At 35.9% G+C, this 25649-nt stretch overlaps 1 protein-coding gene across 5 annotated transcripts in view; it reads right to left on the bottom strand.

The window, feature by feature from the left end:
• The window catches only part of SGCG (sarcoglycan gamma), a 140007-nt gene that overhangs the window by 18939 nt on the left and 95419 nt on the right, over window positions 1-25649 (bottom strand). For all 5 annotated transcript variants that reach the window (XM_082780437.1, XM_082780438.1, XM_082780435.1 and 2 more), the window contains 2 exons: window positions 13375-13494; window positions 4284-4356 (listed from right to left, as the gene is read on the bottom strand). In XM_082780437.1, coding sequence (XP_082636563.1) covers window positions 4284-4356; window positions 13375-13494 — 193 coding nt within the window. The remainder of the gene's footprint in view (window positions 1-4283; window positions 4357-13374; window positions 13495-25649) is intronic.

The following is a 25649-nucleotide window of genomic DNA, read 5'->3' as shown; positions in this document are numbered from 1 at the left end:
CCATTAATTGAACGGAAAGAAAATCTTTAAGCTTCCAAAAGAAGTATGTGATGATGTTTTCAGTTAACATGAAAGTAGTAAAGTACATGAATGCAAATGTGTATCTAGCAAATTAATGCCAGGGCTCATAAAATTATATTGCAGTAGAAATGTCTCACTAGTCAGGGAGCAGAGATGCTTTACAAACACTGGCTTATAATTGTAGACTCACTTTCCTGTTATGTAATTCATTCTCTTCTGACTGACTGGGCTTTTAATTTGCATAATGAATGCAAATAAAAATCACTGTACTTCAATTAGTCAAATGGTATTTTTAGTCAATTAGCATGTAAGCATTAGTATTACAAATATGATTAAGCAATGATTTTGTGAATGCTTTTACCCTGATTGGCTTCTATACATCTCCTTCTAGACTTTCTTCCTTCCTTATAGAACCCCAGAGCTTCACCTTCCAGCAGTTTCTTACTGTCCAATTTAACCCTAGCAAACCTATACTTTGAGTGGAAAAGGCAATAGATTATGCATGAGTAATGGAAAGGATAAAAGTAAGACTTTCCTTTAAAGAGTCAAAGAGAAGAAGAAGCCATAAGAAAAGTAAACTTACAGGCTGCCACAACAGGGACGTATTTATTTTGAATATACAGGTCGGGATGTTTACCAGCAACCCACCAGTACATGCCTTAACTGAATGCTGAGATGTATCAGTATAATTATGCCCTCAAGCTACCAGTATTCTACAACATGAATATCAGAAACTCATAAATACATATTTTGATGCTTTTCATTGTTGGACAGAGGTGTTTCATCAAAATATGAACAATAGTTTCTTAAATTACATTTTAAAAGTTTTGGTGAATGCCAATAGAATGTATTTGTTTAAAATAAGGCTGTTTTCACTAGGAAATATTGAAATCTTCACAGAATATACATGTAGACTGTTAAATATACCTATATTCTGTTAACAGTATTTATAGATTTATAATCATGCTCTGACCAAAGCTGACTCTCTGGAAAAGTGACATCACTCCTACTATAGCACTTTTCAAATCCAAGAAATGTGGAATGATGTGGGTCACATTTGAACCTTGAGTTGAAGAACTGGCAAAATACCACACGCTGTACTAAAAGTGATTTCCCATAGGACTTCTGGTCAGAATGCTCAGTTGTTGGCTGTCAGACATCTGTATGTGGCAACTATGAGAACAATGCTAGTACTCATCTGTGAGCATTATATTCATCATGCATAATATGCAATTAGCTGATAAATGGTATCTTATATAGAAGTAGGCAATGTTATTTTAAACCTAGGGATGTTTCAACTTTGAGATGTAGATTTTGTTCCTATAATTCTTCCTACCACTTCGAAGTAAGTGCAAGCACATCTCTTTTTCTTTACAGGTGAGTCGTGAATTCAATCTATTAGACTGAAAAGGACTTGATGTGTTTCCTTCAAACTAGAAAATGAAAAGACAGGTACTAACCACAGTGTAATTGCATCACTCTGTCTCCATTGCTTAGCTATAAAAAAGATATGCTCTAACACACATCATTTTGTTTCCAGAAAAATAGTCTATCTTGAAATTTGGCATTTGGACAGGAAATCCAGCAGAATGTGTAATTCAGAAGGCCGTTTGTGTCAACATTGTTTGCGATGCTGCTCTAAACCTGAATGACAGAGAATGTCGTCCCCATTCATATGACACTAGCGGAAATGTTATGACCCCTAAGAGCTTTCCAGTCAGCTCCTTGAAACATGCAACTACTGTTGAAGTGGATGGATTTTCTTGAAGCATTATTCTCTGTATATAAGGCTAAATATTGTGGCACTTTAGATCACATTCATCCAGCATATTATATTCACATAGTACAATATAACCACTGAAAGAAAAATAGAAGAAGATTAATAGGTGGTGAAAGTGTGGAGATAAGGCTTGGGGTGAGCAAATAGGTTCTATTACCTGTAACTAGATAGTCACTACTTTAATCTGTAAAAGAAGTATTATTCAAAATTAAAATAGAAAAGTATTACTTAAAATTGCATTTAAAAAATTCATATTGAAGTGTTTTTCAATAGGTATCTTCCTGTATTTAACAATGTGGAATAAAACAGAATATTTATAAAGCATTACAAAATTACCATGCATTGGTAAACTTGTTTCAGCTTCTTCACAATGGAATGCATGAATTTTGTTTACACTGCCATTTAAGGTTACCCTTGAAAATAACCTTTCTCCAGTATGAGCTTTCTAAATCGCTCTTCTCTGTATCTTAACTTAGCATCTGCACTGCAGACAAACACATTTGCTTCTTGATCCTCCTAAGAAGCCCTTCATGGAATCATTGCCACCTCTGCTTTCAGACTTGACATTGATTATGGGTGGTGATGACAGCAAAAAAATTAAAGGAGCGAGGCATTTTGAATGGCTGTGATTTAGCTTCAGGTCTTCTGGGCCTGCCGGGACATCACATAGCTTCATGCCCTGATATTCACCATTTTTCTTAGGGTTAAGCTAACTTGGTTTCTAGCACAGGTAGTTAGCAGCTCTGGCTTTAAGGCAGATAATAATGTCTGTCACAAGTGTCAGTGCTGATGCCACCACGTAGATAGTTCCTAATAATTATTAGGTTAACTTCTGTAAATTCTGAATCTGTGTTTCCCGCTATTTTAAGTCCACTGGACACAGAACTGAGTGAGATTTTAACTATTACTGTTGAACCCTGCTCACGTGGAGCAACATTATAGATAAAAATGTGCTTATAGTTGACATGGTAATATCACTAAACAGATAAACCACCAGGTAAACATCTGTGAAGGAGAACCTTATAAATACCTTCAATTAATCTTAGTCTGTTCCTTCTAATGATATTCTGTGTCAAAAATAGATGAAAAATTTATAATAGACATAGTTGAATATAGCTCAAAACAGTGCAATTGTTAAATGAAATGTAGATAAGAGCTTACACTTAAAATGTAACATGGTACAATAACTGTAGGAGAAACTATTAGCTTTAAACCTATTAAATACTAATTGATGATGTATTTAAAGCAAAGTAACAACTACAGAAAATATCCAATTAAAATTTATAAAGAGCTTCTTGACTTTGTAATTAGAAAATTCAGTGTCTTAATTGTTCATAAATGCTACTTTATCAAAACTGAGACAACCACAGGAAATTAAAAATATACAACATAATGAGTCCACTCCCTCCAAAACCAGACAATGTTCATTACAATGCACAATCCTATATATTGGCTGAAGTCTGTCACATTCAAATTCTACTACAGTAGAAGGAACACTTTTTTGAAAGTAGAGATAAACATGTGGAAAAACTGATGTCCCAAGCCCATTCTGTCTTCAAATGCAAACACACAGTATTCGCTCTAAGTAAATGTTGAAAATCATGAAGAAAATTAAAAGAAGAATCTTAATAAAGTTTCCCTCTCATTTGCCATTCTCAATTTGCAAGTTCAGTCACCAAGGTACAGACAGTGCTCTTGAAAGCTTTAATCATCTTCTGCTACTCTCTAATAGTTACTCCTGTTGGAGAGGAAACACTAAGAAATTATTACAGAAAGTAGCAGACTGCCAAGGTATGAAAGGACAGAAGTAAAACTGTAAAGAGGTCCTCTTCATTTAATTTTTCTTTGAACTGACATACAAATGGAATAAAAGATTTTCATGAACTGAATGTAGATTGAGTTGAGCTCATCATAATCAACACATTATAAACTAATTAGGGATACTACGAATGACACGGAGTAATTCACAAAGAAATCTATCCCAGGATTAAGGAGTTTTGAAACTTAGGAGATACTTTATAATTATATTCTCATCCCAAACTGCTTTTTAATGACACAGTTTTGTATCTTTCCAAATGTTTCTTACTAGTCTGTTTCCTTGGACTGATAATAGCTTATAAAAATTTTGACTTGTCATAAGACTACGACCTACTTCAAATAAGTAACTTTTATTTCAACATAGAAGAAAAAGTTATACTTATGTGTTCTGAAATTTTAAAATTAAAGTGTACAGAAAAACTTTGCACAGTAGATTATGTGGCTTTAAATACTCACCAACAGTAACAAATCATCTCATAATGGTGTGCAATACTTCTAGAGTTGCACACCAATGTAGAATTTTCCAGTAAAAAAATAAATTATCACATAATAGGAAAAGTTAGCACTAGTTCTGTAAATATTGTTTAAAATCCCTTGTTATGAAAAAAAAATGTGCAAACAACATTTACTTATTAGATTTATGCTTTTATGTATAAGTTCTTACCTAAGCTGTTTAAAAGCCTCTGCCTTCACAAGCGGTGTTTCTACAGAGTGTTCAAAAAGTGCTCCTTCGGGACCTGGAAAGAAGGAAAGATACTATATTAAAAAAGTTCAAATATTAAAGACATAGTGACAGTGATTTATATAGCCACTCTGAAAACAGAAATTGAGATACAAAAACATGTATTAACAACTAATGAGACAATTATTATCCAGATAGAGTTTTACTATCATTGTATTAATTGGAACAAAAGAATACACTGTTAATGCAACATTACAAGTTAAATTCTTAAAATGGAATTTGAAAAGTCAGAAGACAGTCAATGTTTAAACTACTTGGGAAAAAAATATAAGTTAACAGGATTTTTATAATACAACTTCCTTTAGAATTACCAGAGATAATTAAAGCTCCACAAAACCTTTGCAAATATTATAGAATTAAAACATCACCTGCATTTTAGACCATTCTATATAAAGCACAAAAGCTGCCATGTAGCTTCATCAAAGATTTCTCTTGATTGTCAGTCAGATGTGGTAAACATAAAATAGTATTTATGCACATAAAATTGTATCAGATGGTTTAGCTCTTGAAATAAGAGTAATTTCAGACCAAGAGAGGAGAAATGGTGCTTACCTACATGTGGTGGTATGTTGTGTAGATTGAGCAAAGCAAGTCAGCCATATCAAAAGATTTTTTGTGTTGTTCAGCTGAAGGTAAATGCAACTTAAAGCCAAGATGTCCAGAACCCAGCTGAAGTGGATACAGAGTCTTGAACTGTTCCTAAGATCCTCCCCATAAAGCGGCCACTGTCTAGCCTTATTACCTAGATATCAGTACCCTCCTGAAAATCAAGAGTCTGTGGCTGTACTCTTTCTTTGCAGTTTTAAGTTATTTTGTGCAACAAATGATATGATAATAAAGGCAGTAATTTTCAAGACCAGAACTTGTAGTACAGAACACAGAATGCAACGGACAACAATATTACTGTGAGAATTTATGGTCTGAAATAGAAGCAAGATTGAGTGCTTCTACAATGAGAACAGAAATGAAAAGGTAATAGCTCAGAAACCAAGATCTTAGAGGATAAATCCAATTAAGGACTTACATGAATTCTAGCTCCTGCACATTTAATTTATTTAGGAATTCAAGTTGCCCATAACAACAAAAGAGTCAATTTTCAACCTAGGTGTGAAGTGCTGAGGTTCAAGACAACAATTAAGATTAAAAAAAAAAATCATGGTCAGACAGCTAATGAAGGTAGTGTCCTATGCCTTATGTCTTATGTCTTGTTTTCTACCCAAAATACAGCCTCTGTCTCTCAGAACTTCTCATGCTGAATGAAGTTTTCCTTACAGAATTTCCCATAAGAATCTTCTGTAGGGGTCCCGGTTTAACTCTGAACTCTGTGTCACAGATCATATTTAAAGGCAAACTTTATTCATTATTTATTTGGTCCCACTCTCAGGCCGACTTTGTGGGGTTGGTCTCTTCTGAGAGCTTTTTTTCCTATTCGATCCTTCCCTGAGGCTGGTTTTCTTAATCAGACTCTTTTGATATTTGTTTGACCCCCACTGGGCATCAAACTTCTGGGAGCAGTTTGATAGCACTTGGTACTGGTAAAATCAATATGCACAAATATGTGCATATAAATAATCATTTATTGAGAAAAAAGTACATATATGTACACGTAAGTAATCAGTCATTGATAAGTAATCAATTAGAAGATAAATCTGTTTTTTTGTGTGTGTGTTTTTCTTCTGGAAGATCTGATGACACCAGGATGAAAAAGTGAATGTGGAATCAGAAGGAAGGCAGAAAAGACAAGAAATGTGTGGTTAGTAAATGGATGTGGTATAATCACAGAATCACAGAATCATTTATGTGGGAAAAGACCTTCAAGATCATCAAGTCCAACCATCAACCTGAGCTACCAATTCCCATCACTAAACCACGTCCCTCAGAGCCATATGCACACATCTCCTGAATACTTCCAGGGATGGGGACTCCACTACTTCTCTGGGCAGCCCATTACAGTGCTTGACCAATGCAGCATGAAGAAATTCTTCCTAATACCCAATCTAAAATTCCTCTGGTGCATGATTAGTGCCATTAAATGTCTAGTCTTACATTTGCATTTTTATAGTTTCCTGTTGTGTGCATGTGAGAAAAAAAAAAAAAAAAAAAAAAAAAGTTTTAATTTAGTCCACTTGCTATAAGTCATATAGTTTGAATTCTTATAAAGATTAGGGAAGAATATCATCACTTCCATTAATATTTTGCAAAAGTACCATCAACAGATATTCCAAGAATCATGAGATAGCATATTTAGCTTTCAGTGCAATAATCAGGTGATAAAAGGTAAGTGGAGCCTATAAAACAATAAAAAAATGACTTCAAAAGGAAAAGAATTGTGTCTGTAACTCAACTCATGAGTTTTATCTTCACATTAGACATCACCTGCATGGACAGACTCTGAAGAGCCCTACTCTGTGCTCTGCCTGATTTTCATTTAATTTCTCTGTCATCTTCAGAAATCCATAAAATAGCCATAGCTCATCATCTATTTGTAGTTTCAAAACTGATTAAAAGTGGAATTAAAGGTTTTAAGTATGGATGTTTGCATCAGTGGCTTCAGGAGAAAACATAAGAAATTTAATTGCTCTCTTTCCCATACATACTTAGCTGATAGTCAAGAAACTGAGGTATCAGTATGAAAGGTGAGCACAAAATACTAAGGTTCTCTAGCAGATTAAACACCATCTTCTGTAGTTCTTGCACCGTTTTTGTATGCAGTAAAGCACTGGGTATGACATTATTAAATGCATTTATATCTTTGAATTGTAAATGAGATGACAAGCTTGGTTGATAAAGATAATAGTATGGGCGTAATAAACTTTCATAGGTATTTACTTTGATGCCACATCACATTTTGATTAAGAGATTAGTGCAACACAAATCAGCCTGGAATGCATTACATGAATTAAAATGGGCTGAAAGGTCTTAAACATAATTGCAAACAGAGAGCCATGAATGAATGGATGTATTACTAGTGGGGCCAAATGTGGTATAACATTTTATCATGGACTTGGAACAATAAAAAAAGATAATTTCAGTTGACACAGACACTGTGAAAGAGGAGATAGGAGTGAAAAGGACAAGTCACTAATAAAGGGATATCTCTGTTTAGCAAATGGGACTTTATCAGGTCAGCAATTTTTAAGCTGACCTATCTATACATTAGCTCCCTATTCAATTATTTAAGTTAAACTAACTTGTCTAGTCTAGTAATATTTTCTGACCCTGAATGCTTTGCTTTGGCAACATTCCTAAACTTTATTACTCAGAAATCTACTTCTTTTGTAATTAAAATTCAGAATGTCCTACTGACCCTTGAGCTTAGTTTTAAAGCCACCCTCAGAACTAGATGTGGAGCTTGCTCAGAAGTGGGCTAGCAGGCTTCTGGGGGCTTCTTACAGCACAAAGGATGTCACATACCAAAGGTGCCCTCATGATATCTTGCTACAGAATATGCAGAGCACTGCAAGACTAGTTAGAAAGTGCTTACAGAAGGGGAGGAAACTCTTCTTTCTCACAGACTTTTCTTATTTCACTCTGGGACCTGATTATGAACAGCCTTTTGTATTTCTTCTACAGTGCCTTTTACACATAAGTTCACATTTGACGATATAAAAATGAATAGTGTTTCCTTGCATTTGAGATGTAGCTTGATAAGATTATAAAAGACATTGTACGACCTACTTATCAGGCATGAAAGGGATGGGAGCTGATAAATCAGATGCCTCTTCTAGCCCACTTTTACATTCCTATCAAGGTTTGGACTTGCTGTGATTAAGATGACCAGATATGCACAGAGAGATGTCAGAAAGAGGAGCCTGGCAAAACTGACTGGAGGAGGGGAGCAATCATCTATATGGAGATTTCTGACGCCTGAGTGCAATCACAGAACCATAGAATCACAAAATGGTTTGGGTTGGAAGGGACCTTAAAGACCATTTAATTCCAACCCCCTGCCATGGGCAGGGACACCTTCCACTGTTATGTTTGCTGAAACCTTGTTTGAAAAATAAACAGATCATTTTTCAAGGATGTGCTTCTGTCTCTTGCTCTGGCATGACAGGTCTAAGCACCACCATGGCTCAGAAACAAGGCAGAGAGACACACAAGCTCCCTAGAAAAGCCCGATTGTATCACTAATTCTCAGCCTGTGCAAACCAAGAACAATGGAGATAGTTCTAAAAACCATCAACCACAGCATTTTAATTAAAAATAATCTTTCCAATAGACTTTATATAACAGCATTATCATCGAAGCATTCCCCCCTCACTGGAGGAGACAGAAGCCCACACTTGGCAGTGAGCAACTTTGAGGAGCTCACCTTCTATTTCTCCTTTTGAAGGAGAACCATGAAAAAGGAAGAAATGAGAACATGGGGCCACAGGCAGAGCTTCACATTGCTAGTGGACACAGTGCTCTTTTTCAGCTATCTTCTTATGTTGTGCACATAACTTTTGCATGGCATCACAGAGCACTGTCTTGGGTTGCAGGATTGCAGGCCTGAAGTTTCCCAGGCCACAGAAGGAAATTCAGATCATGTCTCCCATTTCCTAAGTGCCCTAACTAATAGATTTTGAAAAAAAAAAAAAAAAGAAAAAAGAAGAAGAAGAAAAGAGCCCTCTTGGGTGTGTGCTTCCAGGACACCCTGCTCTGAAAGACAGGTGAATGGTAATAGAGATAGTACTACTTGCATGGGAATAGGAGCTAAAGGAAAAAAGCCAATGTGAAATACCAGTTTAAATATTCCAGAGAGAAAGGTATTAAAGGGGCATGTGTGCATAAGAGGGAATAAGAAGGTTTACTTATATATTACTTATATATTCTAGAGTTGTCATTTCCAAGAAAGTTTAAAACGTTACCTTCCTGTGAGGAAAACTTCATCAAACAACATTAAGTTTTAGTCAGTATGACACACGCACAAAAAAAAAAATCACTTCATGGCAAAAGTTTTTGGGAAATGGCCCTAAACTGATCTCTTGCCTACCTTAACTACTTTATCTTTTAGACTGTAAAGGAGTCGTAAATTATTTTATAAATATTACTGCATTTGCTATTTGCTATATATATGGAATGTTGTTTATAAATATTATTTAATCCTAAAATGCACAAGAACAAGATACTCATTTTCTATGGAGAGGATTTTAATGAGAAGACTGAAGCCAGAAGGCTTAATTAACACCCTCCCCACACACACTATCAAGCAAGGTCTATCTGCCTCTTAAAGTCTAACAGCAGAATGTTTATTCATATACTAAAATTGTCACATACTTAACATAGCTTGTGAGCAGAAACATTTCAATTAAACACACATCTTCACATTGAGCTTCAGTGTTAGCTACTCAAACTGAAAACCTTTCCACACAGAACTAGAAAACCACTGTCAATAATTAGCAAACACTCTAAAAGATTATGAAGGACAGGCAAGCAGAACAAGTAGACTGGATAAAGTGTGATGTAATACTGATTGCCTCTGCATTGCCAACTTTTCCGCAAAAAGAGTGGAGGATAAGCAACTTCATTCTATTAATTTCTTATGTTCCATTATTCTCATCATCAACATATTACCCTTTACTATAGTCGTGATACATAAAGCACTGTTTTTTGTCAGTAGTTGAGACCATTTTGGACCACTCCTCCCACAGCCTGTAGCGCTGCACGGGGTTGTTGTGCCCCAAGTGCAGGACCCGGCACTTGGCCTTGTTGAATCTCATACAGCCCATCAGTTCAGCCTATCCAGATTCCTCTGCACAGCCTTCCTACTCTCAAGCAGATTAAAGCTTGCATTTAACTTGGTGTTGTCTGCAAACTAACTGAGGGTGCACTCAAGGCCCTCATCCAGATTATTGATAAAGACATCGAAGAGAACTGGCCCCAGTACTGAGCCCTGAGGGACACCACTAGTGATCGGCCTCCATCTGGATTTAACTCCATTTACCATGACTCTTTGGTCCCAGTCACCCAGCCAGTTTTTAACCCAATGAAGCGTACACCCATCCAAGCAGACAGCTTCTTCAGAAGAATGGAATGGGAAATGATGTCAAAAACCTTACTGAAGTCTAGGTAGACCATATCCACAGCCTTTTCCTCATCCACTGAGCATGTCACCTTGTTGTAGTAGGAGCTCAGGTTCATAAAACATGACCTGCCTTTCATAAACCCATGCTGACTGGGCTGGATCACCTGTTTGTCTTGTAAGTGCTGTGTGATGGCACTCAAGATAGTCTGCTGCAAGAGCTTCCCCAGCACCAAGGTCAGACTGACAGTAGTAGGAGAACCTGTAGTTCCCCAGGTCCTACTTCCAGCCCTTCTTGTAGATGGGTGTCACATTTGCTAGCTGCCATTTGATTGGGACCTCCCCTGATAGCCAGGACTGATGCTAAATGATGGAACGTGGCTTGGTGAGCACTTCTGCTGGCTCCGTTAGTACCCTTGAGTGGATCTTATCTGCCCCTATGGTCTTGCATATGTGTACTGGGTCTGGCTGGAATGTTAACTTTCCCGGCAGCAGCCCATTCAGTGCCGTACTCTGTACTTGTAGCTGGAACAGCAGTGTTATCACACCAGTGTTGTGTCTACTGCTGAGCAGCAGTGGCACAGCATTGGGCCTTTCTCTAACCCTCCTAAGGGGTGGGCAAAAAGTGAGGAGAGAAACATCACTAGGGCAGCTGACCTAAACCAATCAAAGGGATATTCCATACCATGTGGTGTCACACTCAGCAATAAAAGGTGGAAACAGGAAGAAGAGGGGAGGGGTGGGCTCTCGTTGAGAAGACGTCGGTCCTCCTCTCGAACACCGGCTGCGTGTGTTGAGGCCTTGCTTCAAGGACGTGGTCAATCATCGCTCATTTGTGGGAAGTAGAGAGTAATTTCTTTCCTCTGCACTTCCATATAGCTTTCATTTATTTTGTTTGTTTGTTTTCCTCCCTTTTTCCCCTTTCCCTTTTATTTTCCCCTTAGTTAAGTTGTTTAGTTCATGGTAGTCTTTATTTAATTATTATAATTATTTCCCTTTAATTAAATTATCCTTATCTCAACCCGTGAGTTGTTCTTTGCTTTACTTCTCCCCCTCCTTATCTAAAGGAGGGGGAGTGAGAGAGCGGTTGTGGGGTTTAGCTGCTCAGCACGGTAAAACCACCACAATATGTCTATGTAGTTTAGCTGGTTGCTATCCATTTCCTATTTTTTCCAAATTAGGAAATGCTAACATTTTCCAAATTGTTGGAAAATGACAATTCCTGATGTGTTGGGTTGGATTAGATTTGCATTTTTCCTGAAATACTATACATCACAGACACTGGTTCTCTGCTATACTATATTTTAGTTAAAAACTGCCAGATTTTCTTATGAATTGTTACTGGGCTTTTCATAATTCATGTAACAATGAGAAGTAAAATCAAATAGCTCACCATATTGTACAAAATACCCTGCAAAATATTCTTCATGTATTTTAAGCCTGTTGCAGACCTATTGTATGAACTTTTCAAAATTCATTTGACATAGATCTTTCTATGAAAAATGTTTAAAAATTTTATCTCAGTAATCAAAGTATTACTAATTTATCCTTTATGGTAATAGTATCATTTAAATCACAATTCTAACAAATGGTTTTAAAGCATAGTAGGCATGAATCTCCTTTCAATTCTGTTAATTTTACACTGAAATAACCTTACTGACTTTAATGGATTTATTTTTGAATTGTACTACAGTATAAAAAAGAAACAGGCAATGTGCCTTTCTACAATATCTTCTAAAGTAAACAATTATCCTTGCTGTCCAAAGATTAATATGGGACATGTCAGAATACGTGTTTTACCATAGCAATTTCACCTTGTGTATGAATGATTTTTACTTACTTTGAGCAGAGATAGACCTTTTCCAAATCAGTTAACAATTATGCAGTTTTTCATATCTTTGTTAAACATTCTTTTCTATTAAAGTTTAGCATCCCTTGGGCAAACAATAATCATTTGATATGGTTTCCTGGTTAAACAAAGTTGTAATTTCAATTAGGTTAAAAAGTAAAAAACTTAAGATAAGACCCTCAGGTGTAAACAAAATTCATTAACACATTCTTCATAACTTTGGCTTTGAAACATTAATTGTGTACTTACTATCAAATTTGTAGTTTTGCACAGTGAAATAATATGAATTGATTCATTAAAATTAAGACCTCAGTATTTCAGAGGACCGACAATTAGCAAAAGTTAACATGATAGTTGCAATCATTTTAAAAATACCAAAAACGTAATTGAAATCAAGCTACAGGATAATTTCAGTATTTCCTTTGATGGAGTCTTCCAGTTAAAGAGAAATCACACCTTGACATATCTGTTTTAATGCAACCTTACACCTGGAAAATGAAGGTTGACTTTATCAGGTCATATAAAAGGAAACAGCTTTTCATGTGATAACTTTGACATCTTACTTTGTAAATGAGTACTTTGGTGATTTGCAGAAATAGCCTAAAGCAAACTTGTCTTCTGACAGATGACATTTTAAATACACTATAAATACCATCCCATGGCATATGTGCTACACATAGAGCAGAAATACATTGGCTTTCACTTTGAAAGAAAAAGTCATATAAAATATCAGAGTCTAAAAAGTTTTCACAAATAAACATTAATTTTCACAAATTAAGTTTTCACCAATAAACCTTAATACAACTGGTTTCTCAAATAGAAATATGTAAGACTTTTCCACCTTCAATTAACAGTATGCACCAGAAATTTTAAGTAATTAAAAAAAAGAAAACCCATACAAATACAGTTCCAATCACTACTTGTATTTGTTTTAAGTAAAATACATACATACAAAATGCATATGTATTTATACATACATATTATTACTTTTTTGTTAACACTTTTTATGATTATTTACTGAAAAAGGTCACAATACCTTCAGATATCTATTTTCTAATGAGGTAAACCCAGCATTTTTCACAATGGTTTATTTAAAATGCCATTTTATTGTGTTTTTCTTGCGACAATCAGTTGGACATTTCTTAAACTTTACAAACCTGTGACTCGAAGTTTATCTGTGCCAATTACAACCTCATTTTCATCCACTGTAAAAAGTGGCTTGCCATCCTTTGAGTTGATCTGAAATTGCTGACCATGAAATTCTACCATTTTAGGACCTGCAAAGCACAAGCAGAATAATGGAATAATTACATGAGCTTTCTTCAGCTTTCTGTGTAAATTGCTAACCATTCAAACTATGATCTTAATTTAGTGACTCACTAAAGTACATTAGTGACTCACTAAGTACATTAAAGATCATGAAGCAGATATTCCAAGGACAGTGGCCCTAGAAGTACTGAAATTGGCTAAGTGTATTTACATGTTCTGGTCCGTTGTTCAAAACTATGCCTGGAGTCATGCTTTCAAGTTGGGTTTCCAAGAGGGAATTTAGGAAATCCCTCACAAATCAAGATCAAGACAAACATTCACATTCTTGGTGCTGAAGTTGCTAAGATTCCTTGATCTATATGAATGCATAAGGTCTTCCTTTTTTTTTTTTTTTTTTAAACATAAAAATTAATTATCAGAGTCTTTGCAGCATCATCCCTTTTGATTAGAGAGGCTCAAATGCTTTAAAATCCCCTGTAAGGCCTGGATCCTCAGTTCTCCATAACAAATGCCAGTTTAGCTCCACATATCTAACAAATATCACTGATCATGTTCTTAGATGATTTTTAAAAAGCTGAGGGAGTATTTTCAATTGGATCTGGAACTCCAGAAATTAATATCGTGTACATGAGTCTTTGCATATCAGCAGATCCAAAATTCAGTAAAAAATTCTGTTCTACAGTTTTCTTTTTCAGTAAATATATGCCAAGCCCTTGATGTTCCTCATTTTAAACAATTAGATCAATTAAAAATTCACATCATATAAGTTTGAGTATCTGTTTGATAGAGTCATCTAATTTTATGTTCAGAATTAAAATTATAGATAATGGTCAAAGTGCTTAAGATTCCGTTTTTTAATTAAGGGAATTCACAGAACATCCAGAGGACCGACAAGCACTGAGATGTTTCATTTCCCTGCAGGAACATGGACATTAAATACCTTCTGGGTAGTAATTCTCAAAGGAACCAGGAGCTTTTGACAGATCTTAGGTTAAAATGGCATTAGGTAGCTGATTAATATAGCAATGAAATAAATTCAGACATTTCTTATAATTTCCATGGTAGCTGATGCAAGAGATACATACCATAAGGTCCTACATAAATTGTTACTGCTTCATTCAGTAGATGCAAACAATTACTTTTAATCACTTAACAATGCATAGAAAGGATTATACAGGCCATAAGGACGTAAACCAATAAAAAACAATACTGACTCAACTTGAAAATGGTCAGGATAGAGGGCTGAATTCATACATTGTACTCTGCTGTACTCAGGCACAATCTTACTGATCTCTGGCTCTTCTCAACAGCTCCTCCAAAGCACATGGCTTGATTTCTGAGAAGTGTATCACAAAAATACAGAAAATATCTTTGTTCAGAGAAAAGGTGTTACTCAGAGTCCTTTTCTTTTTTTTTTTTTTTTTTTGGAAAACAAACAACCAAACAAAGGAGTTCCAGGTAAATGAAACAAGGATGGTTCCCTATCAATGCTTTCCTAAAAAATATTGGTTGTTTTATTACTCATGATCCTGTCCAGTGGGGAGTAACGTAGTTACTGATCATTTATGTAGTGTGGGTAGATCCTTTGTTTATACAACAAAGTCAAAGGCCTAAGTAAACTGGCAATTATTATCTTTAATTGGTGCTGCAATGTCTGGTTCCTCTTTTCTTCCTTTCTTTCATCCAACACCACAATTACAGTGTTTAGCATGACTATTATGGGATACACAAATCAAAGCCTCTCTTGTCTGACATGATTCAGGTTGGGCGATTCAGGCATATTGAGGCACATCTTTTTGGTGGGATGGGTTTAGGAGCAATTCTCACTTTTGTTATAGATGTTGTATACAGTATAGAAAAGATGGTATTTTTTGAGCCTTTACTTCCTCCATAGGAAAGAAACACATGAGTCCAGTTTCTGTGGTCAATATGCTGGCTGCAGAACTGATAGAGAAAAGCTGCACTTAACACCATGTCTTCTGATCCTGCTCATTGTCCAAGCTCATTCTAAGAAGCATGCAATTACAACATCTACTAGACTAGACTCAGCAGATGAGATAGAAATGTGAATGCTGATGCTGTAAGGCTCTGGCAAGGTTAAGTATTTTTCTTTTCAGTATTGTCAATATTTTGGAGGTCTGGCATGCCAGAAGCAAATATAGTTATATTGCCATAGAATATTTATTGCTTAAAATAATTAATAGCTGAGTGAGGATCCTGAAAATTTACATTTTAGGCATATGTAATTTAGAGTAAAGTAGGTGCTCAAGGCCTTCCACAGATTCAGTTCTAACCTGTAAAGCTTTATAGTACGGGTAATCTTTAAAATACTCATTAGAAACTGCTGTAATTGTATTAGAACTATTATGTAAGCCTGCAAAAAATGTGCAGGAATATCTCTAAAAAAACAACAGATCAGACATGTATAGTATTAAGTTATATTTCTTTGTTAAGTATTTACACATGATCACTGGAAAATACTTTAGTACGATGAAGACACTGTACGTTTAGAGGGAATGCCATCTACTGATTTCCTTAGTACAAGGGCAATTAGCCTTGAAAATAAATTGCTGGCTGGAATAGTGGTACTTCTGCTCTTTCCTTTTCAGCACCTTGGTAGATACAGAAGTTTTCACTGCTTATAAATCACCAGGGAAAGAAAAAAGTAGATTTGAAAGAACTGAAGAAGTGTGGCATGATTTGCACCAGACCTAACTTGATCTCGTCTATGAGTACATTTATCTTATTGATTTGCTAATTCACTGAGTCTATTTCACAAGCAATCTTGTCAAAGGAAGATTTTTCATGTCTCTCCTAACAGGAATAGGAAAGAACTAGCTCAAACAGAATTAATCGATTAATTTAATTTGTACACCTGCATGTTGCTAGAAAATTGACATCTTTTTTGTTAATTGGATTGTTATGGAATGCAGATTAATTTGCAGAGAGATGTGACATGACACAAGAAAGAAGTTATAAGATGGAGGAGCTGTTTTAACTATTTGAATTTAGGATGAATACATATATATTATATATCATTTACAAACCTTGGACTGAATTCTGATTTCTCTCACCTAACCAGAGTAAAAGGTATAGTTGACATAAACATATGCTTTGCAGACTGACTTTGTCTGCTGTCCTATCTATTTAATGCAATTTTCAGGCACAGTGTCCATAATGAACATCATACTGATACAACTGTGGCTGCAGTATTTACTATTTTAATTAATCTGGCCCATGTATACAGTGACCACAGTTCCAACAATAATAGGAAAAAGGTTGGGATTCTGTCTTTCCACTCCCAGCTCTTTTTTTTTTTTTTCTTTTTCTTTTTTTTTTTTTTTCATTTCTTTTATCATTACACCAAATAATAATATTCCTGGGCTCTCCTCTTCTCTTCTACTCAATTAATATCTAATTATTCTGGGCAAAGCAATATATCTTTAGCAGTAGGAACTGAAGGAGTACTACTCTAAAATAATGAGATGTGGGAAAAACAGAGAAAAATCTACTTAGAAGAGGAACAAGAGGAATAACAGCATGTGTAGAGAAGTGCTCATCCTGGATGAGCTGTAAGTTCTAACAAACTAATGAGTACATCTATGCCAATAAATTAGAGAAAAGCCAAGGCAGAGGAGACACTGCCAATTTCTGCTACTCTAGTAGCATGATCCTTGGCAAAGTCTAGACCTGTGTTACACAGTGACTTGCTGACAATGCATAGACGGGTGCTGTTCCTCACAGGCAGGATGGATGAAGCTCTCCAGCTCTGGAGGAAAGTGGGTTTAGCTGTATAATGAGAGTTGTGACTTGCCATCGGCCCCAGGGGCAGACTGTGGGTCCTGGCCTGTTTTAGTTGATAATGTAGGCATAAAATATCTCTACCTGTAAAACACGTTCACATGCTAATCATGCAGTGAATTACTCATTAAAGCATCCAGGGATTTTATTGCTTAAGAGTTGTATTGGTGCCTATTGCTCTTATCTTTTTTCTTCTGATCAAGTTACAAGAATCTGAACAATGAATTTAAGCATGTGGAGGGGCAGCTAGGTAGTATCTAAGATAGGTGCATAGTAAACTATTCCCATTACATTTTAAAGCTGAACTTAAATAAGAAAAAAAAAACACAACAAGCACTGAAAGTAGTCACTGTACATTATATATTTTTCAAAGGGGTCTTAACTGGTGGCTGTCTGAAACACCAACTCATAGACTTGCTTAAGCTGGCTTTGCATCTGTATTTATCTCCTGATAAATTCTGGTCCTTGCACACTTGACTAAATCTTTAACAAAAACCTTTAGGTTCATGGTTTTGTCAACACAAATGCCCCTGTAAAGTTGGATGAGGACTGTCCCATGGATAATCCCCATTATCAAAGAATGGTATGGAAAAAAAAAAAAAAAAAGACTTATTTCAAGTCTTTAGATGGAATGCCAGGGTAAATTAATTCAAGCATGTTTCATTTGTGTTAGAGATGAGACAGCTCATGTGTGGAACAAATTTCAAAAAACAAAAATAGGCTTTTAAAGAAATGGAAATACATTTACGCAACCAAAAGTAGCCATTAATTTCTCCCAGCTGTATGTTGCAATACACATGCAGCAGCTATACTGCAATAACAATAATTGTATCATGATTCATTTTCAGCTCATACACAGCAGCCTAATTCAATATCTGAAACTTTAATCTCCTGCTTCCTAAACGTATTTTGTTTAGCACCATAGTATCCTAACTACATGTAAGTCAGTTAATACTATATAATTGTGCTTCCTGATAAAATCCTACAGTCAAAAATGTAACATGACAGAACATAGGTTATAAAGAACGTTTGAACTGTTTCCCCATTTCTGCAAGAGGTGCCACAAGAATTTCCAGGTCAATAGGTTATTCTTGTTAATTAGGATGACTAATATTTGTCCATTGTTTCTTTATACTTCCTCCTTTAACAATGTGCAGTTCTGATGCAGACCTCAGATGTGATCATCACATCACATCACATCACATCACATCACATCACATCACATCACATCACATCACATCACATCACATAGCTCTTGACACTGAGGATGACAGTTTAAATGATGAAAAATGGTTTTAAAAACAATTGACCTGTTGCCCTTTAATAAATGTATTTCTTCTAAGGTGTGTGATCTTCCAATGTTTCCTGTAGTGTTTTGCCATAAATCCCTGCAAATAGGCACGCTGCTAAGCAGTCTCCCTTTTTGTTTCCCTTCCTCACTCTTGATTGCCCTAGGTAGCTTTCCACAGAGGCAAAGTCTTTTGTTGAGTGTTTCCAGTTCAGTAGTTACTTCCCTTCTACTGTTACCAGATCTTTGAGTTCCAGTCCAATACAAATGTAGGACAAAATGGTGAAGAATCTTTTATCCAAAAGAAGAATATTTTTGTCAAAAATAGGGTCTGCTGTCTCATATGTACACACAAAGACTTAACATCAGTCACATTGGTAACATATAGGCAAAGTCTTCAAACTTCTGCCAAGTATTAAGCTCTTCTAGTATGTCTTTCGATCTTTCAGAAGAAAAGAATTTTGATCACTTAAGTTATTTAATTTCAGATCTTTTCTTTTCTTAGGCTCTTCTACCATCCATCATTTTTTTATTCCTTATGGCTGTCACCCAGTCTGTATGCTTCCCTCTTCTCCTACTAGCTAGAATCATTGAAGTTTTGAATATAAGCCAAAATCCTGAGTACTTTGGGGTAGTGCTATGCAATTTCATTTTTTTTAAGTTATTTTTTTATTATATTAAAGCACCTTACTTAAAATAAGTTCTCATTAAAAGTGTATTAAAAATGTAATACTCCTACAGATTCAGTTCTAGTTCTATGAGTAATACAATACCAATAAATGTAAAGCCATTACTTTTAGAAGCATAAAATTAATCAGATTTTCATATGGAATTGTATAGAAGTGCTGGCTCATCTCTTATTAGAACAAATGTATTATTACAAAGTGTATAAAGCACATTGCATATATATGCTTTATCTCCATATCATATATCCCTCATCACCTTTAAAAACATCTCTGACATCTCTGGCTGCTCCTCTTTCCTTTTTTTTTTTCTTTTTTTTTTTTTTTTCTTCTCAGTTCTCCTTTTATGTAATGGATCCAACAGTCTGTGCCTTTGCAGGCCAAAGTAAAGATGCGCTATTGTCAGCACTTCTTATACATTGTTGTTCCCTACAGTTGAACACAAGTCTAGAGATCTTTGAAAATCTAGTACTGAACAATCAATGCAGACACTGATAATAAATTACACCAGCAACCCAATCTTGTATTAGGTGCTTAGGTGGCAATGCTTTTCAGAGAATCACAGAAGTGTAGGGGTTGGAAGGGACCTCAAGAGATCATTGGGTCCATCCCTCCTGCCAAAGCAGGTTTCCTAGAGCAGGTTGCTTAGGCAGGTGCCCAGACGGGCCTTGAATATCTCCAGAGAAGGAGACTCCACAACCTCCCTGGGCAGCCTGTCCCAGTGCTCCGTCACATTCACCGTGAAGAAGTTCTTTCTCATGTTGGTGCGGAACTTCTTGTGCTCTATCTTGTGGCCACTGCCCCTTGTCCTGTCCCCACAAACCACTGAAAAGAGGTTGGCCCAATCCCTCTGTCTCCAACACTTAAGATATTTGTAAACATTGACAAGATCCCCTCTCAGTCTTCTTTTCTCCACGCTGAACAGGCCCAGGTCCCCCAGTCATTTCTCATAGGGAAGATGCTCCAGGCCCAGTATCATCTTTGTGACACTCCGCTGGACTCTTTCTAGGTGATCCCTGTCTTTTTTTGTAATGGGGTGCCCAGAACTGGACACAATATTCCAGATGAGGCCTGACCACAGCAGAGTAGAGGGGGAGGATCACCGCCCTTGACCTGCTGGCCACACTCCTTTTAAAGCACGCCAGGATCCCATTGGCCTTCTTGGCCACGAGGGCACACTGCTGGCTCATGGTCAACCTGTCGTCCACTCTCTGCATGATTTTGCTAACTAAATGTTTTTATACATCTGAGCATTATCTTTATAAAATAGTGTCTATAAATATTAAAAAATAAAAACATGAAATGCTTGATTTTAAAAATGATCATTGCTTGTAGAAACCATAGCAGGAATAGACAATCATGTTCCTCACACAGTTACTTGACCAAAAGGCTATGGTGTCACCTTTTCTGAGCCTCTCATTCCTCAGTGAACACTTTATCCTACTTTACAAAGAATACTTGATAGTTTAATTTTAGTAAGTCCTTTATTCTTTAATATTATTAAAGAATACTTCTGTTTAATAATATCTTATGTTTAATGGATAATTGTATTACCTCTTCTTACTCTCATTATTATTTTTTTTAAAAAAAAAAGAAGATATGGGTTTATTTTCATAAGATTGACCCCAGACCTACATTTTAGGAACATTTTACAAATGCCTACTGGATCTGGGCAGAAGACTCAATGTGAAACCAGTTAAAGAGGCGGGACATGACTCAATTGCCTAAGCATAGCTGTTTTGTGCCATTATGTATACTTTGGTGCCTAGTCTTCAGCTTATTTTAGCTGACCTGCAGTATCTAAGACTAGAAGGGCTTGGAGATCTGTCCTGGGATCTGTAAGTGACCTGAACCCTTGACGAGTGCCAGCCAAAGACTGGACAAGACAGAACCATAGAAGAATCTAAGTCAGAAGGCACATCTGCAGGTCACCTCATATAACTGCCTACTTATAGCAGGACCAGCTTGGTCGGAAGTTAGCTGAAGGTGCTCAGGGTCTTTTTCAGGTGGAATTATAACATCTTTAAGTACAGGGAGTCAGCAGTCTCCCTGAGCAACCTGTTCCAGTGCTTAGCCATTTTAAAAGTGGTATTTCCCCCACTTCCATCCAGTTACATTTTGCCATGTCACAACTGTTGCCTCTTGCCCTTTTTCTGTGCATTTTTCTATGTGTTTCTGAGAAGAGTACAGCTACACCCTAGCAGGAATGAGAAGCCCACCTTAAGCCCTCTTTTCTGTAGCTTAAAAAATGCACCCTCTTCAGCTTCTTATATTTCATGTGCTCCCAGTGCCTGATCACGTTAATGTGAGACTCCCCGTGGGAGTCTCCCCAATTTGGCTGATAGGAGGCTGATAGGAGGGGGTGAATTTTAATGCCATATTCCAGATCCAGATGTAAACTCCCAGGAGCGGGATAATGCAACCCAAAATGCTATTAGCCCTTACTGCCACAAGGGTACGCTACAGACACATGTTCAAGTAGTTCACCAGGATGGGAGGGTTCTTTTCCTACAGAGCTACTACTGCCGAAAGATAGTTAGCATTAAGAAGAAAGTACTGTTATACTTTATATGAATAGCTTGGATGTACTTAATTATCCAAATTATATAATAGATTTTAGTCATAATAAATTTCAGCCATTTTAAGTTAACCTTTATGAAGTCATCTAGTGTTAACCAATTTCAATAATTCATTCTTTATTACTTTAAAGGAAGAAGGTACAAGAACTAATTCCTTACTTTTGGTGTTATTACCTTCAAATTTTGCTCCCAAGATTTGTGTTAATGCTCACTACAAAATATGAACCAAAATATGTTGTTTGGGACTGTAAATTTACTGAAGACTGCAAAAGTCGAGAAGGATTTTATAATTCCTTTTTCTTCAACTATTTTGAATTCCTTACTCCCATTGAAATAAAGGGGTTAGTGGATGGGGGAGCTACTCAGATGAGTAATTGCACTCTGGTAAGAGCTTGGTATCCACAACCTAGTTCTTTTTCTATATAATATTTCACATAAAAATGATTTCCCAGATGTTAGTTTCTTTTCAGAGCTAAGCCAGGTTTACTTACATGCATACTACTTTTCTCTTCTAGACACAATTAAAACAGATACGACAGCACTGGACTCAAATCCCCTTGGACAGGTTAAATTTCTCCTTTACGGTGATGTTGGCGTATTTAAGCAAGTTAGCAATGCACCTAACTACTTGATTAATTTGTAGAGGACTTTTATAGTCTGGTTTAAGTCAGCGTTGCTGATTCTGAACATCTTCACATATTTCTTTATAAAGACTATCATATTTGGGACCAACATGTGAATCTGCTATATACATAGTACTATCTATCAATGATATTTTTGGCAGAAGAAGATACTGTTCATTTGAGTTTAAATATTAAACCGTGGCTGTGATGACCAAATTTGTATTTTCACAATAAAGTTTTCATGGTGATACGATTAGCTAACTATCCCTTAAATACATATTGATTACCACTTACTATTTCCTGTTATTTTTAAAATACTTTTCAAAGTTACACCCATTTAAATACAAAATGTTGTCACAAATGTCTAATAGCGTATGCATTTAATTTAGAACAGAAACACATCTGCCATGGATTAAAACAGGAAATCAGAAAAAAATTTAGCAGCCACCTGTCATTGCCTAAATTTTGCCTGAGTCAACTAAGCTTTACTTTTAAATAAAACTAGAATGTATGCCTTGATATGATCAGATTCATTGGTAGCTAAACTCTTATATCCCTGGGGGTGAAAATCACTACTTTCATCCTTTTGGAACAAATAATATAAGTTCTTGATCATAGGAAGACTTAATCACCTTAAAAATGCTTCAGTTAAATTTGCAATTTATCTTTCTATTAATTACTCCTATGTTGTATCTTTCCTTCTTATAACCCAGCTGGACAGCAATTAAAGTTGTGCAAATAATCATCTTCCTGCAGTACAAAGATCTTCAAGAAATATGTTCTGGCTTTTATCTTAAAGATAAGAAAGAACTTATTTGGACAAAAATGAAGTTTTTAATGAAAGCCTTCTGGGAAAAGTGAAGAAGGAAAAGCTAAATGATTTTACAATGCTATTAATTAAGTCAAGTTTATAAAACTGGCTTCAGGGTTTTCCCTGTAAAAACACCACCAAACTCTTCTTACATACATCATGCTTCATTAACACTGTTTTCTTCCTATTATGTCTCTAACGAAAAAAACACTATCACTTGAGAATGAAATATCAAAATGCTGATAAGAAGAACAGTAATGGTTTGACGTTGGAAAGTAGTAGTTTACAGATGGCAATTAATGCTAATGAAGAAATATATTAGGTACTAACACTTATCTGCTTCCTCAGAATGTTGCTCCTCTCTGAAAAAAAAGAGGTAAGATGGCTCTCATTTAAGAGCTTCTTAGAATGTGATGGACATGAAAATAGTCAATAGGCAGAATTTTGACTGTAATTTTGTTTTCAGACTGCATAAACCATTTTGACATTTACCATATTCCCATGCTTTCTGAGTGGTACTGATTCCATGTTTCAAAGTGTAAAACAGCTTCATAACACAGGTATCTAAATAAATTCTCTCTAGTTTACTTTAAAGTGAACTCCTCACCTGAAGCTACTGATGTCACCGTTACTTGGTGTAAATAATTGAACTAGGAGAAGGACCAGTAGTCCACTGTACTCGAATCTGTTCTCACAGGCTCTGAAAGACTTTGGAAGCTCCTTTCCCTTGTGTCATTAACCCTGAAAAAAGCCATCAAAATTCAGTCTTTTGGAGCCTGAAGCCTCCTTATATGATATTTGAAAAATAAATCTTTTCAAAAACTGGCCATACTTTTAATTAAAGATGAGTTGGAAAGCATGCTGCTCTTCAGCCACTTTCTTCATATTCAGCTCCTAATATATTGCAATGCCACCGCAAAATTATGACTATTGTATTAATCTGCTAGTGGGCTGTATATGTAAGCATATCTTTACTTAACTGCAGCATCATTTACTATTTGATACAAATGTTGCTCTTAAATACTTGATCATCAATTCTATAGGCTATACATTTTAAATATATATTATACATGCTAAAATTCATTATTGAAAAAGTTTGCTCATTTTTTACACTATTTTCCTTTATTATAAAGAAGAGTTTTGATAGAATCAAAGGTGCTACATTTTTATTTTAGGATTGAATAAGGCTTTGAAGTGATGAGAATGGAGGTCTTAGAGATGATGGTTAGCAGCCTTCTTCAACTGCTTGGATTATCAAAGAAAGTTCAGGATATTTCAGTTTTTAAGGCTGATAAACGAGCTGTGATAATGAGAACTTTTGAAGCTTATTTGTGATGTTAAAGATATATATACTAATGAAAAAAAGTTACCATCTATTTTGTGGACGTCCTTGACTTGTCTATAAGGCATCTCTCTCTATTGCTTTCTTAATTCCCTCTGACTGACTATCAATCCTATACCTTCACAAACATGTGCCTTGCTTAGATTCTTTCCTTTCTCTCTGTTGGTCAACATCCTTCTTCTAAGCCCCATTTCTCCCATAATTGTTCCAAAAGAAATAATCTCCCCACATTCTCTGAACTAAATGTCCCATTTCCTTTTTTTTTTTTTTTTTTTAATTTAATTTAGTAATTAGTTTTCCTTCCTTCCTTCCTTCCTTCCTTCCTTCCTTCCTTCCTTCCTTCCTTCCTTCCTTCCTTCCTTCCTTCCTTCCTTCCTTCCTTCCTTCCTTCCTTCCTTCCTTCCTTCCTTCCTTCCTTCCTTCCTTCTATAGTGCTTGGTGATATGGTTTAGTGGAGGACTGTTTAGTGTTAGGTCAGAGGCTGGACTAGGTGATCTTGAAGGTTTCTTCCAACCTAAATGATTCTGCGATTCTGTGTAATTCTGTGAGTTTTAAATGATTTTAATGAGCACCTCGGACAAAATGGGGTATCTCTGCCATCCAGAGGGATACTGAAGACAAGAGTAAAGCACAGAAGTGGTGATTTTTTTTAGTTACAATCCCTATTGCATTGAAAATATTACCTTCTTGACAGACAGTTAATGTATCTGCATTCATAAAGGCTTCTGAAAGCAGTGTGATTATGGAACACAGTCCAAAACACAGCAAGCTCTACATAAAGTTTTTATAAAGAACTACAGTGTTCACAAAACTTCTCCAAGAGGTATGGCATGCAGGTAAACTTAAGAGCATGTAGCAACTTTAAAACAAGAGCGTTAATGGTAAAAGTTGCTCACATTTGAAGATATTTTAGCATAGCTGTAATTCATGAGAGAAACTTCGTTCATTCTTGAATAATACATGCCTGTTATCCTCATGTGACAAATTCCATAGAAACTCCTCAGGTGAAGACTTGTTTCACATCCCTCTTGCGAAT

This window comes from Aythya marila, assembly GCF_965140915.1.
Source record: "Aythya marila genome assembly, chromosome: 1".
Taxonomy (NCBI): domain Eukaryota; kingdom Metazoa; phylum Chordata; class Aves; order Anseriformes; family Anatidae; genus Aythya; species Aythya marila.
Note: the sequence above shows the minus strand (reverse complement) of the source record. Positions and strands in the feature narration are given on the sequence as shown.